The sequence below is a fragment of the Culex pipiens genome, chromosome 1 (genome assembly GCF_016801865.2).
Source record: "Culex pipiens pallens isolate TS chromosome 1, TS_CPP_V2, whole genome shotgun sequence".
In the NCBI taxonomy this organism is placed as follows: domain Eukaryota; kingdom Metazoa; phylum Arthropoda; class Insecta; order Diptera; family Culicidae; genus Culex; species Culex pipiens.
The window spans coordinates 71,438,767-71,457,577 of record NC_068937.1 but is presented as its reverse complement, the minus strand read 5'-3'; the positions used below and the strand labels follow the sequence as shown (position 1 = coordinate 71,457,577).

The 18,811-nt window shown below is 35.6% G+C and overlaps 1 protein-coding gene and 1 pseudogene across 1 annotated transcript in view; one reads left to right on the top strand and one right to left on the bottom strand.

The window, feature by feature from the left end:
* Window positions 1-582: 582 nt before the first annotated feature.
* On the bottom strand, window positions 583-6,178 carry LOC128093180 (uncharacterized; annotated as a pseudogene).
* Window positions 5,298-18,811, top strand: part of LOC128092314 (uncharacterized) — a 14,545-nt gene continuing 1,031 nt past the window's right edge. Inside the window, exon 1 of the mRNA XM_052705949.1 lies at window positions 5,298-5,396. Coding sequence (XP_052561909.1) covers window positions 5,298-5,396 — 99 coding nt within the window. The remainder of the gene's footprint in view (window positions 5,397-18,811) is intronic.

Below are 18,811 nucleotides of genomic sequence, written 5' to 3'. Positions count from 1 at the left end.
CAAAGACAAACTTGTAGGAAATTGGACGGGCTTTCTGAAAAAAATACACTGAAACAAAAATACACGCCACATCTATGAGATTTTTTGATTTTTAAGTCTAAAACTTAAATTTAAAGGTGATGTCACGATTTTTTTTCGCTCAAATTTTTTGTGGAAATAGCCTAAAATATTACCAAAAGACTGACGAAAAATGCAGGATGGTATGTCTCTCCTAAAAAAATACAAAAATCATTTACTAAAACTGTTTTTTTGAAAAGTGGTCTAAACGTCAAAATTTTTGAAAACCGGTAGTGGGAATCGATTTTCCAGACAATTTTACATAAAAGTCTCCATATTGACCATTTTCCTATGTCCAATCCTTGGGAAGATACAGCGGTTTTAAAAATAAAAATGTTGAAAAAACGGGTTTTTTTGTGGTTTTTGACAATTTCTATATGACAGACTTGGTTTTTCAGTCCCGAAAATATTTTTACCGGAAAGCTCGTCCAATTTCCCATAAGATTGTCTTTGATCACTTTTCAATTGGATGTATGGGCTTACAGATATAAGCTTTATTACATTGCTAATAACTGAAAATAGAATATTTTTTTCAGTGTGGTAGAAACCAGGATAGTAAATTTGCTAACGTAAATATAAAAACGATATAAATCAAAAAGCTGTCAAAAGCAATCTTATGGGAAATTGGACGAGCTTTCCGGTAAAAATATTTTCGAGACTGAAAAACCAAGTCTGTCATATAGAAATTGTCACAAAAAAACCCATTTTTTCAACATTTTCATTTTTAAAACCGCTGTATCTTCCCAAGGATTGGACATAGGAAAATGGTCAATATGGAGACTTTTATGTAAAATTGTCTGGAGAATCGATTCTCACTACCGGTTTTCAAAAATTTTGACGTTTAGACCACTTTTCAAAAAAACAGTTTTAGTAAATGATTTTTGTATTTTTTTAGGAGAGACATACCATCCTGCATTTTTCGTCAGTCTTTTGGTAATATTTTAGGCTATTTCCACAAAAAATTTGAGCGAAAAAAAATCGTGACATCACCTTTAAATTTAAGTTTTAGACTTAAAAATCAAAAAATCTCATAGATGTGGCGTGTATTTTTGTTTCAGTGTATTTTTTTCAGAAAGCCCGTCCAATTTCCTACAAGTTTGTCTTTGACCACTTTTTGATACGACGCAATGGCTTCGAGATACAGTAATTTTTAAATTACAAAATGCAAAAATATTTAAATACCATACAACCTTCTCAAATGTTATTTTCGAGTACTATTGGCTCCATATACACAAAAATGGATTATATAGGCCTAGGATAACATGTCTACAAAGTTTCATTGAAATCGGAGAGGATCGGGTACAAAAGTACCAGAAAAATTCCTGATTTGAGCTGGAATTGCTCTATGGGTTTTTCAAAAATACGTAGTTCTGAGAAAATTTTGAGTATTTTCAGTTTTTTAATAACTTTTGAAATGTGTGAAAAAATCCCGATCGTTTGATACCCACATTGAAAAAATTGAAATTTTGTGTATTTTTTTAGAAAATACGTAGTTTTGTGAAAATTTTGAGTATTTTCAAAAAATATTGTTATTACATTCGAAATGTATGAAAAAATTCCGATCGTTTGATACCCATATTGTAAAAATTGAAATTATGAGTATTTTTTCTCAAAGACGTAGTTTGGTGAAAATTTGGAGTATTTTCTAAAAATATTGTTATTACATCCAAAATGTATGAAAAAACCTGATCATTTGATACCCATATTGCAATAACAATATATTTTTGGTTTCTTTAGAGAAAAAGAATGCATTTTCGAAATACAGGAAAAATACGTATTATTGTGAAAATTTTCATGAAATAATAATTTTAATGGATAACTGACATCATCCCGATTCCAAAACACTATAATTTTTTGATGTTTGCATGATTTTTCGTACTATTAAAGCCAATGTCTCCCATATCCAGCTTTTTAAGCGAAAATGGCGTTCGAATAGTGAACGCCCGAAATGTCAAAAACCAGCAGTGGTACCAACATTACGAAAAAAGTGTGCCATGGCATGACATCCACATTTTTTTCTAATGTTAGTGCCCCCCCCCCTTTGTCACGCTTTTCCTATACCTATAACATGTAATGTCACACTTGCTCAGACCCCCCCCCCCTCCCCCCCTACAACGTGACATACTTTATGGATGACGCCTAAGCTCTGTGATTCGGTTATGCACGCCTCGGTTTTGCATCCCCCATATGCGGTGCTAAACCGAGGCATGACTGTATATCATTTCAATACCATACAATTATCCAAATTTGTATGAAAAAACATTTTAAAAGCAAAAAAATAATTTGGCCGCCTGTTTGTATGGAGATGGCCCATAGTGAAATGGTTGCTCTTTACCGTCAAACTGAACCATCCCCTTCCCCTCCATCAGCTTGTCCAGCTCGTTCATGTGGTTGTGCTTGTCGATTGATCCCCCGAATGTGGCCAACATTCCCTTCGCATCAATCTTCAGCTTCACGAGACAATCTCGCAGCATGCACTGAACACAATGCCATAGCGAACTCCTGTCCGACAAGACCAACCGCACGTCAAAGTTACGATCCTCGTGGTCACTTCCAATCCACGGCAGCGACCGTGCCGTATCCTTCCGCTTTTCCCTACGCCCGTTATCCGCCGTCGAACTGTCCGACTGAAAAAACCCTCACCCCCTTCCCCATTCTCGCTGCCAATGCTGTACGAATCCGACGAATCTATCACGTCCTCCAGCTAATTCTTCCCGCACTGCTGCACCTCATCCGCCACGTTCCCGCCGCCGCCCGGAAACAACTCGACCAACGCCGCCCTGCCATCCGCCTTCAAGCAGAACCGGCACACGTCCTCGTCTTCCTTGTCCTCCAGCCCGTTCTAGACGTAACTGTTGCAGCGCAGGGCTCGAGTCTGGAAGACGTGCTGCGCGTCAACGCGTTCGGCACAGCCGGCGCAAATCTGCCCCGACATCTGGTGAAATCTGCGAAGGCGGAGCGATTGGAAATTAAGCAATTTCGAAGATCGGAGGATTACTCACCCCAAGTCCGCGGCAGTCGATGATCTTGTCGGCAATTTCTGGGTCGGAGCGCAGTTCCGCACTAGGCTTCTTGCCCAGATTGCAGGTGGATTGCGGGGAAGGTTGTTGCGAGGATCGGTCCCGCAAGTGAAAAAAATACCTCAAGCTTGAAAAATATTGGAGCGGTTTGTAAACGAAGGAAACAAACAAGTGACAGTTCTTAACTGTCATTATCACACACTGACAAAATTTTGTGCCGAATATCGTGCAGGTGAATAATATTTACGATATTTACGGATGTAAATCCAATGCGCTACGGATCAACCTTGTGCCCAACCCCGTGAATTAATCTCTTTATTAAACTCAGTGTTGTCAAAAATATGACAACTCACTTAAAGATAACTAGGCTTAGTGATTTTTCACGCTCGAAAATTGCAAATTTCACGGGGACCTCAATTTCAAAACACCAAATTTCACGCAAATTTCGCGGAACTTGAAAAATGTTAAAATAACTCTAAAAATCCTATGTTTCAATCACACTACTTTTTATGCTTCATTATGTATTATTATGTAAAAAAAATCTTTACTAAATTTGAATGCTACATAAAAATTCTTCCAATTTTCAAAAAAAAAATCCTCCTGGTTATTGGATGGGCTCTATTTATATTTTGAAACAAAATGTAGGGCACGCGTATTCTCATTTACTGAACTGCTCTTTTAATATTCGACTAACTTAGCTCAAATGTTTTCGCTAATTTGCTTCTGTTTTATCATTTTAAATTTTATTGAATTTCATATCAATGCTAGATTTGTCCAGTCAAAATGAGTAAAATAAATTGAATTTTCTGCGTCATTTAGCCCATTAAACATATTTTTGAAGGGTTTTAGCACATTTGTCAAAAACTAAATTTATAAACATTTTGCAAAAATAATATAATTTTTAACAAAATCGATATTTTTATTCTAAATGAGAAAAGAAAAAAAAAGGAGTATTTTTTAACTTTCAAGGGAATCATCCACCCAAATAAACAAATATTGTTAAAATTTAACAGGCCCAAAAAAAATTGTTATATTTTTAAAATATGATTCCAAAGATAAAAAAATACTCTTAATCTTATTTTGAATAAAACAAAGCTTGATTATTTTAATTTCTTTCAAAACTATACCTTTCAAATAAAATAGCACTAAAATTTTTATTACAAACTCAAAAATCTCAACATTTCTTCAAATGGTTCATATCAACTTGACACACATATATAATCAAGCTATTTAATTGAAAACTGATAAAATTTCTTTTCTTTTTGGATGAAATATTTATTAAGTTGTTAGGCTGGTACAAATTTTATTAAAAGTTTTTGTCTCCGCCACCCCCCTCCCCCTCCCTTCGAAGTTGGCCCGAAAAATCAGGGGACAAAAAAAATATTTTTTCGAAAAACTTAAAAATTTCAATGGATCAGCTGAATTTTTTTTTAACATTCCCCTGCTTTTTTCATTCCATTTTTAGAATGTTTGGGATCATTTTAAGAATGTTTGGGTTGATTTAAAAATCTTTCGAATTTCTGAAAATTTTCAATGTTTGTTATCGCAAAATGTTTTTTTTTTGCTAAAATTTTTGTTTTCGTCAAATCTTACATTTTTTGAAAACTAATGATTGCAAAACCACTGAACTAGTGTAAAATGCATTTTAAAACACTTTTTCCATGCAAATCTTGAAACTATGGCCTGTTATTTCAATATTTATATTTTTTATTTTGTTTGCCCATATTTGCATTCAATGATTCGAGAAAATTGATAAATTTCACGAACTTCACGCCGTCTACGAAACCGTCAAAAATCATTAACCCTATATTAGTAATAAAACCAGGGTATTCACTCGCTTAATTCTACATTAGTTCATAACATAATTTTTATTCCTTTTTAAGTTTGATAAGTTATTTTATGAAAAATCGTTTCATTTTCACACAAACATAAAATTTCACGGGATTTCGCGGAAAAAGCCAAATATCGCGGATTTCACGCTGTCCGCGAAATTGTGAAATTTCACTAACCCTAAAGATAACTATACTATTGGTACGTTCGTTTGATGGCTAGTTCCACACTGAGTGCCGCACTCAGAGCTGTCAAAGTGTTTCTTTGAAGAAACTCGCGCTAGTCCCACACGAGTTTCGCCGCCATCTTGGAACTGAAACTCTAGTGCCGCACTCGATATTTTTTCAGTTTCATGCGAATTCCACGCGCACTGACAAACGAACGTACCATATGTCTGCTTGCCCTAGTCGCCTTAGTCAATACATCCTGACCATCTCCGCTAGCGATGGATATGCTGCTGCGTCACTACAACTATGCTACACTGTTAAGGTGGGATTAGTTATTTTTGTTTTAATAATTACCCAACATAAACATTGGAATTATATTTTATTTCAACAAATGTCACCCCTTCTAAGAAGTGAGATTAATAGGTCAATTTTCAAACTATTGGCATTCAAGGTTCATCAAAATCCACCATATTTCGGGAAAATGTTAGTAAACTACCTAAGAACAAATCTACGTTGAAAGATTTTCGATGTTATTTAAATTGTTTTTGTTATTAAGAAATTACGAGAGGTGTATCGTTTTTTGACCCATAGTCACCCCCACTGACGGTACACATTTAGTCATTTATGCTTACTAACAGGGTCTTGCGTATTTGGTAAATTTTCGTGTTACCAAATACAGCATTGTTTTTAACCCGGTCGCTTTCACTTTTGATGATGTAGGTAATGTAGGTTGGATGGTTGCAAATAACTTTAAATCTGTATCATTTTCTTATGCATATTATAAATAACAAAATTTGACTTATTTTTCAGATTCCGAGTTTTTTGTCATTGGTTGTGTAATCACAGTACATTCGGGAACATAATTTTAGTATGTATCATGTTTTCATCTGCCATGCTTGCTGCCGAGGATCCACTTAATGCCAATTCTGAACGGAATCAAATATTGAACTATTTTGACTACTTCTTTACTTCAGTGTTTACAATCGAATTGCTTCTTAAGTTAATCTCGTATGGATTTGTTTTCCATGAAGGAGCATTTTGCCGATCAGCTTTTAATTTGCTTGATTTATTAGTTGTCTGCGTTTCATTAATATCCATGTTCTTCAGGTAATACGGGACACATTTTTTGTTAAACATTTTGATACATGCTTTTTCTTTCAGTTCTGGGGCAATTTCTGTTATTAAAATTCTTCGTGTGTTACGAGTTTTGAGACCATTACGTGCAATCAATCGTGCAAAAGGATTAAAGGTGAGTGTTTTGTTAAGATTCTTTTTTAACAGTGGTTTTAATTTAATTCTTAGAAAAAAATCAATTCAATAAAATGCAGGGGTTTCTCATCTTCTAGTATTTCCCTTTTAACTTTAATTTTACTAATAAGAATTTAATGTCACTCACATAAGAATGCTTTGGAACATTTAAATTGTTGGTCAAATTTGTTATAACATTCTTAATTTCAATTTCCTTTCGTTTCTCAGCATGTAGTTCAATGTGTTATAGTAGCTGTTAAGACTATTGGAAATATAGTGCTTGTTACTTGCCTACTTCAGTTTATGTTTGCAGTAATAGGAGTTCAATTATACAAGGTAGGAAAGCTCTTAGACTTAGGAGTTGAATAGTTTGATTTGATAGTGTTGTTTTCAATAGTTGAACATATGTTGTTTTACTTTCCTATTCATGACTCATAACTTCAGCTGCTAAGAATGCTTGCCATATTTAAACAATAGAAACAGTGCTAATTCAGACAGAATCGCCCTAGCGCGTTAATCCAATGTAAATTCTATGAGTTGAGTTTGCAGAACCAAATATTATTTTTAATCAATGCATAGAGCATTCACCTCTTCCTATCACATCCTGTTAATTTATTTAATTTATCGTTAAACAAACGTGAACTACAAAAAGATTGGAGTTCGATTGTTTATTCGTCAAGCTATGTAGACTACTGACATTTTTGTTTCCTGTCGAAATGTATGTACTGTGAATTTTCATTATAAAAGCGCATCATTTGATTTAGTGGCGAATTGTTCAAATAATTTGTTGTGTATGCAGTTATTCTAAAAAGTAGTAAATGTCTAAGATGCGTTGAGAAAAAATTTCGTTGATGAAAGAGAGCTTGGCTAATTTACGACGTTCTTGTAATGATTGTATGTTTATGAGCAGGCAGCGTGCTTCATACGATGGGAGAGGAAATCTAAAGTTTTTTTTTTAAAGGTCATATAAACTATTGTCTTTCATATGATTATAGGACCTATTCTAAAAAAAAAAAAATGTAAATTTACACAGCACGTAATTACTGTTTCTTATGTAAACTCACTCAATGTAATGTTGAAATATAATGTAAAGAGTAAAAAGTCGTGGAAATTACTCCAATGTAAATCTAAATCTAATGTAAATCATGAATGAACGTTGAGCATGGAAACTCAAATCTGATGAATTTCTACCCGTCTTCGGTTTCATGTAAATTCCTATTTAATGTAAATCATATATCCAATGTATTTCTGCCAAACGTTGACTTCAAAACTACTCGAACTAAAAATAGCTATATTTGATGCGATAGAAAGCTCTCATATTTCGCTGGCCCACTGCCTGAGCCTCTACCTGAACAAGTTGATGCTTTTGCCGCTCGTTTATAAAATGCGAAGATGGCTCAGTCGGCAGCGGGTAGCAGCAGTAACTGCCTGTGAAACAACTTTTTAAAATCAGAATTTCCTTTTGCTGCCCGCTTCAATTATTTTAAAATAGAACAAAGACCACACCCTTTTCCTACTGCAATCTAAGTCGAGCTTCTCATTCCCATTGGCTAATCAGAATTAGTTGACTTGAACTAATGTAAATTCCAAAAGTAATGTAAATTTTCAAAACCAATGTAAATTTCCAATGAATCTAATGTAAATTTCCAATGAACCTAATGTAAATATACATCATTTATCATGATACCTTTTGGTACATGATAAATAATGTAAATTTACAGGAATATTTTTTTCTGGTAGGTAGGGGACGTTTTCTCGTCGACGGCCAAGTGGAATAACGCTGGACTAAAATCAAACGGATAACGGGTAGGATGTTCGGTGTTACTGCTGCTACCCGCTGCCGACTGAGCCATCTTCGCATTTTATAAACGATTGGCTAAAGTATCAACTTGCTCAGGTCGAGGTTCAGGCAGTGGGCCAGCGAAATATGAGAGCGATAGAAAGAGAACCAAATATTACTATTTTTAGTTCGGGTAGTTTTGAAGTGTGGATCAATCGGACCGCGCACTGGACTCACAATCCAGAGGTCGCTGGTTCGAATCCCGCGACGGGCGCTCTAAAATACTTTGTGTAAATATGGGTATTCGGCGCCGTCGCTCCGTGCCATACTTTCACACACTTAGGAGCCCAGGGCGGCGAAGTCCTTGTAGATAAAAAGGAAGACACTAGTGGTTGGTACTAGCAATGGTGGCCGACCGCTGATGATGTAACATTTTTGCACGTCATTAAACATTCAAATTTAAATGCAATTAGATGTAAATTTGCAACATTTACGTAAAAACATGATTTTACGTGTGATTCAACCGTTTACGTCGAATCTCAAGTTTACATCAACTGAGTTTACATTCGATTCATTTTTTCCGTGTCGAGTAAATTCACATTTATTTTTTCTGTGTAATGTACTTTTTGCCTTGTTTATTATTGTGTTAAAGTGTTCTACAAAAGTTAGTTGTGAGTCTAGGACAGTAGTGTCACGGTTCGCTTATGAGCGTATCATAACCACTCAATCGACGAACCTATCGGGTGAGCGCTTATCGAACGCTCAGAACGGCGGGTTTGAACGGTTCGCGAACCAAACTTTCGATCATCATTTCTCTGCTCGCTTGCCGCTCCGCTCTGAACGGAGTCAAGAGAGCGTTCAACGAACGGTTCGCCAACGGAGAATGTAGGCACTGATAGAAAAACTTATTTGTTTTTAAGCTTCACTCCCACAAAATTGTTCAAATTTGTTAACGATAATGTTATCAAGGGACCATCCATAAACTACGTGGACACCTTACGGCTATGGCGATTAACCACGTTCCATAGAAAAAATACTTAATTTGAATGGAAATTGTCCACGATGGGGGAGGGGGGGGGGGGCGTTAAGATTTCCAAAAAAGTGTCCACGTTTGTGGTTGGTCCCCAAGGAACCAGAGAGTCCTCTGTTGACCCAGGACATAATAACATAATAAAAAAAGTCTACCATACTCACTGGAGCTATGCGGGTATGATCTGCAGTCATAAACCACAGACCTCTTGCTTGTTACGGCGGTGGACCCACCGATAATAAATCCAGGGAGTCATTGGAAGACCCAGGACATCCCAATGCGTTGTTGCAGCCATGCTCTGTAGCCCTCCATAGCTAAGCCGTCTGCCGTAGCCTTCTGTTGTCAAAATCATGAAATGTTTTTCTCTGAGTGCTGTTTTTTAGCTCTTCTTGCGAACCGCTCACTGATGGTCCCTCTCACTCTCATTCGCGATGAGAGAGCAAGGGTTCATGCGAACCACGGCAGGCGTTCGGATCGTGGTTCGCTCGTGCTTGGTTCGCAATCATGAGCGAACCACACTTGAGCGTCATGACGTATCGTTTGAACCACGATTCGAGTGAGCGAACCGTGACACCACTGGTCTAGGATGACACCTAGATCACGTACTACTTTGCATTTTTCTACTGGTTGGTTTTCTAATAATACTGTTATGTTTGGTGTTTCATGTTTTCTGCTGAAAGCAATGGAATTACATTTCTTTACATTCAATAGAGTTATCTAAGCCCACTCTCACGCACACTTGCACATCATTTGTTTTGCTGGCCGGTACAAAATTTAACCTTAATCTTTTTCGTGTACGTACACGCAATACATGCGCACGTAGATAACTCTATTGGAGTAGGCTTTTACTAAACCATCCCGAGCATGGGTAAATAACAAGGGAAATGCAAAAAAAATACCATTCAATGGTATCAATACCAAATTATGGTTTTCACGATCCCTTGAAAAAATGTCTAAAGTGTAAGTTAATACCAATCTGTGGTATTATACCAAATTTTGGTATTGTATCGTTATTGAGCAAATTTTAAGAAAATGTCGAATTTTGACATACTGTTGCTTACTTACATACTTTAAAACGCAAATCTACTCCAAATTAAAGCCAACTATTTTATTTTGGTCTAAAAAAGTCATTTAATGATCTTTATAAATTAGAGAATACCATACATACATTGGTATTATAACGTTATTTTAAATAAAAATACTATAAAATAAAGGGGATTCATAAAAAAAACTATTTTAAATGATGTTTAACATTCTTAAAAGTATGCTGATACATTTGAAAATGATAAGAAAAACATTTATACACAGAAAAAAATATTCCTGTAAATTTACATTATTTATCATGTACCAAAAATGATGTATATTTACATTAGGTTCATTGGGAATTTACATTAGATTCATTGGAAATTTACATTATTTTTGGAATTTACATAAGTTTTGGAATTTACATTAGTTCAAATCAACTAATTCTGATTGGCCAATGGGAATGAGAATCTCGACTTGGATTGCAGCAGGAAAAGGGTGTGGCCTATGTTCTATTTTAAAATGATTGAAGCGGGCAGCAAAAGGAAATTCTGATTTAAAAAAAATGTTTCACAGGTAGGGGACGCTTTCTCATCGACGACCAAGTGGAATAACGCTGGACTGGAATCGAACGGACGACGGGTAGGATGTTCGGTGTTACTGCTGCTACCCGCTGCCGACTGAGCCATCTTCGCATTTTATAAACGAGCGGCAAAAGCATCAACTTGTTCAGGTCGAGGCTCAGGCAGTGGGCCAGCGAAGTATGAGAGCGATAGAAAAAGAACCAAATATAACTATTTTTAGTTCGGGTAGTTTTGAACTCAACGTTTGGCAGAAATACATTGGATATATGTTTTACATTAAACAGGAATTTACAGGAAGCCGAACACGGGTAGAAATTCATCAGATTTGAGTTTCCATGCTCAACGTTTCCATTAGATTCATGATTTACATTAGATTTAGATTTACATCGGAGTAATTTCCATGACTTTTTACTTTTTACAGCATATTTCAACATTACATTGAGTGAGTTTACATAAGAAACAGTAATTACGTGCTGTGTAAATATACATATTTTTTTCTGTGTATATTTCGACGATTAACTTTACGACAGTAATTGGTTCAACGCGAAAAATTTAAAATTTTAGAATGGATTTTACTTAACATTGTGTGCCTTTTTCGTCATAATCGATAAACTCAAAAAAATAATGTCAATCTTTGTTAATTTGATAAAATAACTCTTTCAATACCAAAATGTTGGTATGCATGTGGTATTCGAACTTTGTTCTAAAACCCTTTTTTTGGATTTGTGATGAATCCTATTCAGTTGGAATCATGCATCCTCGAAAATCCCACGAAAATTGCCACGCTGCCTGGGCGTTCTGGTTTAGTTAGTTTCTCTTTCTTTGAATTTCCTGATATTTTTGCCTGCAGCTAAAACATGTTGATGCAGCAGCAGCTTGTTTTCAACAAGCGTTGATAGCTCAGTTGGTAAACGGGTAGCTAAAATTGTTTCTGCACCTTACCTGTCATGAGTTCGATTCCAGTATTCCTCTAGTTTTATTTACCTGATATTTTTTGGCTCTCCAAGCAAGACTTCGTTTTCCTGCCTGTTCGAAGGATTTAAATATAGCATCAAAATTCTACCCATTTCTCATTGCAATCCCATTAGCCAAATTGAATTCCTGCTGTAATCCTATAGAGAATTTGCATTGTTTTTTGTCCAATGAGATTTTTATTTACCCGGAAAGTTGTTATTGTCTGGTATTCATTTGCCCTTGGAATGGCACGTTTTGGTATTGCTTTGGTCTTCCCCATACAATTTTTTGGTATGATTTCATGGTATTATACCATCTATTACTGGGCAACCAAGGGCACCCCTGCTCGGGATGTGCAGAAAAGATTAATTTCGTTTTGGAATACATGACTGTCATTGGCATTTCCTATTTCCATATAAAATTTTATGACGTCTGCATATACAATTTTTTTAAGAATGAAGGAAATGTCGTTTACATACATGATGAAAAGTAGAGGTCCTAAATGGGATCCTTGCGGAACCCAAGAGGTGACGTTAATAGATTTCGATAGTACATTTTGGAAGCGAACAATTTGTTCGCGCTTAGTTAAATATGACTTAAGCCATTCCAAAAGATTCGGTTGAATTCCAATTTTCTGCAGTTTGATGATTAATAATGGTACCCAAGTAACATTTTGTGTTGCGGATCCTTAAATGCACCTATTTCGTAACACCCGAAATGTGCTATCACAACATATGGTACGTTCGTTTGAAGATCCGGTGCGGCACTGAGTGCCGCACTTGTCGGTGCCAGTTTTGGTTTAATCGAACGTCATTTGTCAGTGTGCGTGGAACTTGCATGAAACTGAAAAAAATATCGAGTGCGGTACTAGAGTTTCATTTCCAAGATGGCGGTGAAACTCGTGCGGAACTAGCGCGAGTTTCTTCAAAGAATCACTTTGATAGCTCTGAGTGCGGCACTCAGTGTGGAACTAGCCGTCAAACGAACGTACCAATAGTTAGAACACTCATGGTGCCCTAAAAAGCGCACGAAAATTTTGTGTTGGCAACATTTAACCTTTTGTTTCAACTTTGTTACGACGAAGTTCCAGAAACAATTTGTTTGTCTAAATATGTCGGTAAAGTAGTTTGTTGTGTGGTCATGATGATGCCATTATGTTGCCGTTCAATTTGCGCGAAACAAAAAAAATCTATTTAAACAAAAAAACTAAAGTGCCCTTGTCAGGATTCTGGACTGGTACCTTCAGATCATCATACCACCACTGAGCCACGGATGAATTGATGAAAGAGCAAATGATTGGGCTGAACTGTATCCAAGGATTTTTGATTACAATATTATTCTTAGTACACAAATCGGGCTAAGTCACATGTTGTAACAATGGAACCAACAAGTTTTCAATATTTTTCGATTACAAATCGAAATAGATTGTTGCAAATTTGTTTTCAATTCGAAAGGTTTGCAACATTGCAACGTATTGTTGCTAAAATGTCATTTTTATGTTTCTACAGCAAAACCAAACAAATACTGGATTTATCATGTTGCCAAAGGCTACCTGGGTATGACGATTCTGTCAAATGCCTTACTAAAGTCTGTGTAAATTGCTTCTACGAAATTGCGATTATGCATTGCATTCAGTGTAAAATTGACAAATTCTAAAAGGTTGGTGCTAGTCAGGGATGCCAGATACACAGATTTGTCTGTGTTTCACAGACATTTGAGCTCGTGTCAGACATTTTTTGAGGTACACAGATTTTTAAAAAACTTCATTAAATTGTTATTTTGTTCAAATATCAATCGAAACTTATTTCGTTAGTCTTCAAATGCTTAAAAACACAATTTTTGATAGATTTCTATGACTGTAAATTGATTTATTTGAATTTTAGACAAGGACACAGACATACACAGACTTTTTCACAGACATTTTAAAAAATCATGTGGCATCCCTGGTGCTAGTAGAGCGGCCTTTGAAAAAGCCGTTCTGTTTACATCTTTACTTGCTGAAAGATTTTTTTCATTTATGATCGATTCGTAAAGTTTTGGAATGCAAGACAAAAGGGAAATTCCGCGATAATTACGTATGTCTGATTTTGCGCCTGACTTGAAAATAGGCACCAAAAAAGACTTTTTCCATGTTTGTGGGAATTTTCCAGTATTTATTGACATGTTGAAAAGATGATGCAGCCCGAGCTGGGGCAAATAACACGGGAATACCAAATTTTGGTATTACTTGGGCAAATAACAGGGACCAAAATGTGCCCTTGGTTGCCCAGTAATAGATGGTAAAATACCATGAAATCATATCAAGGTCTTGTATGTGGAAGGGCACAACAATACCAACCCATGTTATTCCAAAGGTAAAATAATACCACAAAATAAAACCATTTTAATACCAATTTGAGGTCTTCTGGATTTTTGAACATTGCTTGAATACCAAAACTTGGTGTTGCCATGGTTTTATTTTTAGGTATTTCCGCGCACTTGGAAAATCAGATTTTGGTATTCCTGTGGTCTTCCACATTAGCGTGGTTCACGTTTCTATGAAAAAGACAAAAGTTGTTATTTTGTCTTGCATCAACCGGAATTTCGTTCTTTTATGTCCCCAGAAGCACTCCTGAAAATTTGAGCCCATTTGGTAAGGTCTAGGAGCTCCAGTTTTAATTTGAAATTTATATGGGATTTTGATTTATTTTCCATGGGAAACTATCTTTTTTTACATTGTATTAGGATTTTTTTTTATAAATCGATGAAATGATTTGATTTTTATAGTAGATGATAGGGTTTGAACTGGGGAACAACTTTGTAGAACATACCAACATGCTAGGAAGTGACCCTTTAAAGATACAGATACTTTTAGATGGTGGCTGGCCCCTTCACATACATGATTTTGGTATTTGGTATTTGGTATGATTTCATGGTATTTTACCATCTATTACTAGGCAACCAAGAGCACATTTCGGTCGCTAGTATTTGCACAAGAAATACCAAAATTTGGTATTTTCATACCATTTTTAGTGCAACAGTTGCAGTTAGTGAAAAAACGGAAATGATCCATATGCAACAGCCAAATCTACTCACCTGATGATTCCATTTTGGTCTTAGTGATATTCTTCACCACATCGAATGCATTTGTCATTGACGGCTTGTGCTTGAAGTTCTTGAAGATTCTAAAAAATAACAAGATTGAAAAATAAGTGTTATTAAAATGAAACTGGATTGAAATTCATTAAAATTCAATAATCTGTCGATTTACTTGTTTTTTAAGTATTTGGTTATCTCAACTTAGAGAAATTTCAACGTTTTTTTTTTTAATCTTAGTGGGTATATAAAAAATTGAAAATCAGCTTTAACATTTTTGGATTTCAAGTCATTTTAGCGCAAAATTATTTATCTCATCAAAATTTATAAAAAAAATTTCCATAGTTTCAGAGAAATTTGATGAAACCTTTAAATACCAAAATGTGGCATCCTGACTTAAAAAAATTTCCACAATTGCAAGTCATTTCTTTAGGGGGTATATAATAAAAATTTAAAATCAGCTTTAAGCGCAAAATTATTTATCTCATCAAAATTTATAAAAAAAATTTCCCATAGTTTCAGAGGAATTTGATGAAACCTTTAAATACCAAAATGTGGCATCCTGACTTAAATTTTTTTCCACAATTTCAAGTCATTTCTTTAGGGGGTATATCAAAAATGTTTAAAATCAAGTTTGAAATTTTCGGTTTTCAATGAAAGCATTCGCTTTGAGACATCATTTTAGCGCAAAATTAATTATTTTGTCAAAATTGGTCAAAATTTTCCCATAGTTTCAGAGGAATTTGATAAAACACTTTAATACCAAAGTAATACCAAAATGTGCCATCCTGACTTAAATTTTTTTCCACAATTTCAAGTCATTTCTTTAGGGGGTATATCAAAAATGTATAAAATCAAGTTTGAAATTTCCGGTTTTCAATGAAAGCATTCGCTTTGAGACATCATTTTAGCGCAAAATAAATTATTTTGTCAAAATTGGTCAACATTTTCCCATAGTTTCAGAGGAATTTGATAAAACACTTTGATACCAAAATAATACCAAAATGTGCCATCCTGACATAGAAAATTTTCCACAATTTCAAGTCATTTCTTTTGGGAATATATCAAAAATGTTTAAAATCAAGTTTGAAATTTCCGGTTTCCAATGAAAGCATCCGCTTTGAGACATCATTTTAGCGCAAAATTAATTATTTTGTCAAAATTGGTCAAAATTTTCTCATAGTTTCAGAGGAATTTGACAAAACACTGTAATACCAAAAGAATACCAAAATGTGGTGTTCGCCCATTGACAAATTCTGCAATTTTGCAATATCAAAACAATACCTTAAATTGGTATGATAGCACATTTTGCTCTTGCATAATCCTTAAGACAAATTTTAAAGGGTCCATGAATACCAAAATTTGGTATTGATACCAGAGAAAGGTATTATTACGCATTTCCCTTGTTATTTACCCATGCTCGGGAGTGGAAATATCAGTTCTTCTGAAAGGTTCTTTAGGAATGCAGGTGCTATTCCGTCGGGTCCTGGTCCTTTTGATGAGTCTAAGTCCTTCAATACCTGACGTACTTGGCGTCATCCATAAAGTTCGCACGCTCTTAGGGGGGGAGGGGGGGTGACAAGATGTGACAAAGGGGGGAGGGGGGGTTTGCGAGACTGTGACGTCACGCTAGGATTTTTTTATGATTGCATAATATTAATTCGAAATATACACAATTTAATTAAATCATCTTTTCTAAAATTGTTTGGTTACTATTATTTAGAAGTACCGTCATCAGGGATGACATTGGGTCTGGGGTGAGATTGGGTCATAGAAATTTCTGCATTTTTGTATGACTCAATGTAATGTCACCCCTGATGACGGTATCACATTATAATTTATTATTTAGTCACATTTTTTTTCAGCTGGAACTTCAATATTTTGCAAATTCTTGCTTGATAAAAATAAATGCTTTGAAAGCAGGGTGATCATAAGAAAACTGCTATAAATGGTTTGAACTTATTAGATACAAAGCTGTGAAAAACAGTTTTCAAGATTTGTTTATACTTGAATGTTATACCAGGTCTTCTAATTTTTAAAAGATGCAAAACTGTTTTTGCCTTCCTCACCTTACTGAGGAAAGGCATTAAAATCTCTCGAAAAATGAACTCCTTAATTCGACCTCGTAGACCCACTTTCATGTATACCTATCGACTCAGAATCAAATTCTGAACAAATGTCTGTGCGTGTGTCTGGATGTGAGTCCGTGCACCGAAAAATATGCACTCGATTATCTCCGGACTGGCTGAACCGATTTGGACCGTTTTGGTCTCATTCGATTCGTCTTGGGGTCCCATAAGACCCTAGTTAATATCATAACGTTTAGTAAAGTACTTCAAAAGTTATGCTAAAAAAACGATTCTGGCTAAAGTTTGAAAGATTGTAAAAAGGGTGGTTTTTGTAAGAAAACCCGTCTGATCATACATTTTTAGAAAGGTGTTTCTAATGAGCCCAAAACATTAAAGATCTGATAGCCCTATCAAAAGTTATGAGCACTTAAGTGTCATTTGTACACATTTCAGAGGCCGGATCTCAAATATTTTGATGAAAAAGTTGTCCGGATCTATCATGCGACCTATCGTTGGATAGGTAATCAAAAGACCTTCCCAACAAGCCCAAAAGATTGAAGATCTGAAAACCCTATCAAAAGTTATGAGCACTTAAGTGTAATTTGTACACATTTTAGAGGCCGGATCTCAAATATTTCGATAAAATTGTTGGCCTGGTCCATAATGCGACCCATTGTTAGATGGGTAATCAAAAGACCTTTCCAACGAGCCCAACACATTGAAGATCTGATAACTCTATCAAAAGTTAAGACCACTTAAAAGATAACTATGCACTTGTTTGATGCCGGATCTCAGATTGTTTGATGAAAATAAAGTCCGGCTCCATCATGTGAACCATCGTTAAAAGGACAACCAAAAAGCCTTCCAAATTAGGAATAAACATGGTTCTGATTAGCCGATCTTGATATAAACGCATTTTTTAAAAGTGAGTCACCCTTTTGGAATGATACATTGGAGTTTGAAAATCATACGATTTTATTTTATTTTATAAATTATTCTACTTTTCAAAACATTTCCACGTCGTACGTTGTCCTTGTTAGTTATGGTAACATTAAATTTTCTGCTATCGCACGAGCTGCCTTTTTTAACACCTCATCACCTTGGTGCGGGCTGCCGGATCGGAGGCTCAGGAAGTGTGCTACGCCAAAACGTAGCAGTCCAATTTCAAAGGTGCTTGGGCATTTCATGATGTCAAGCAAAACATTGTAAAACGGCCGTTGTCATTTTTCAAAACATTGAGAAAAACGAGGATGAAGTCTGCGGTTAGTTTTTCAATTCCTATTTTAAACTTATTTGGCTGACTATGGATATTATTCATATAAAAAACGCAAAACTAGTATTGTTATGTTCCCCCGTATTCAATTTTCTGACAACATTTCATTATTGCTGTAAAATTGATGATAAAATTACATAGGCCTCTTAAAAAAGTTAACAACATGCGGGATCGATTAAGCCCTTTGCGTTTTATCGCCTTTGTAAACATTGGCGTGTTTCATTTTCCATTTGGGCCCTATGTCAAACGGCCAAACACAACTTCAGGATTTGTTTTTGTTGTGCTTTTGTTTTTTGGCCTTGCAGGCCAAACCAAAACAAATTGAGATTTCGTGTTAGGTCTTTTGCACCAAAGTCATTTTTTCTCGTTTTCCGTATTTTTTTTTTTTAATTATTTACAAACCGGTAGTGTGGCAGGCTTACAATGTGGGGAAGAAGCTAGGGGTTAATCACTTCGAGTATACTGCATACGCGTATCACACGCACATAATATTCTCATTGTCTGCATACCGTATTGACGATATAGACCCTACCCAAATATCAGCGTGAATATCATACGCGCATAATACTCGCGCAGTATTGCTTGGCTGCATACCGTATCGACTCCAATATTGGCTTCATATTGGTGCAATATCAGAAGTGAATTACCCTTTGGGAAGAAGGCTCTGGCGATGCGGTTCGGGCAAAACAAGGCGGACGAGA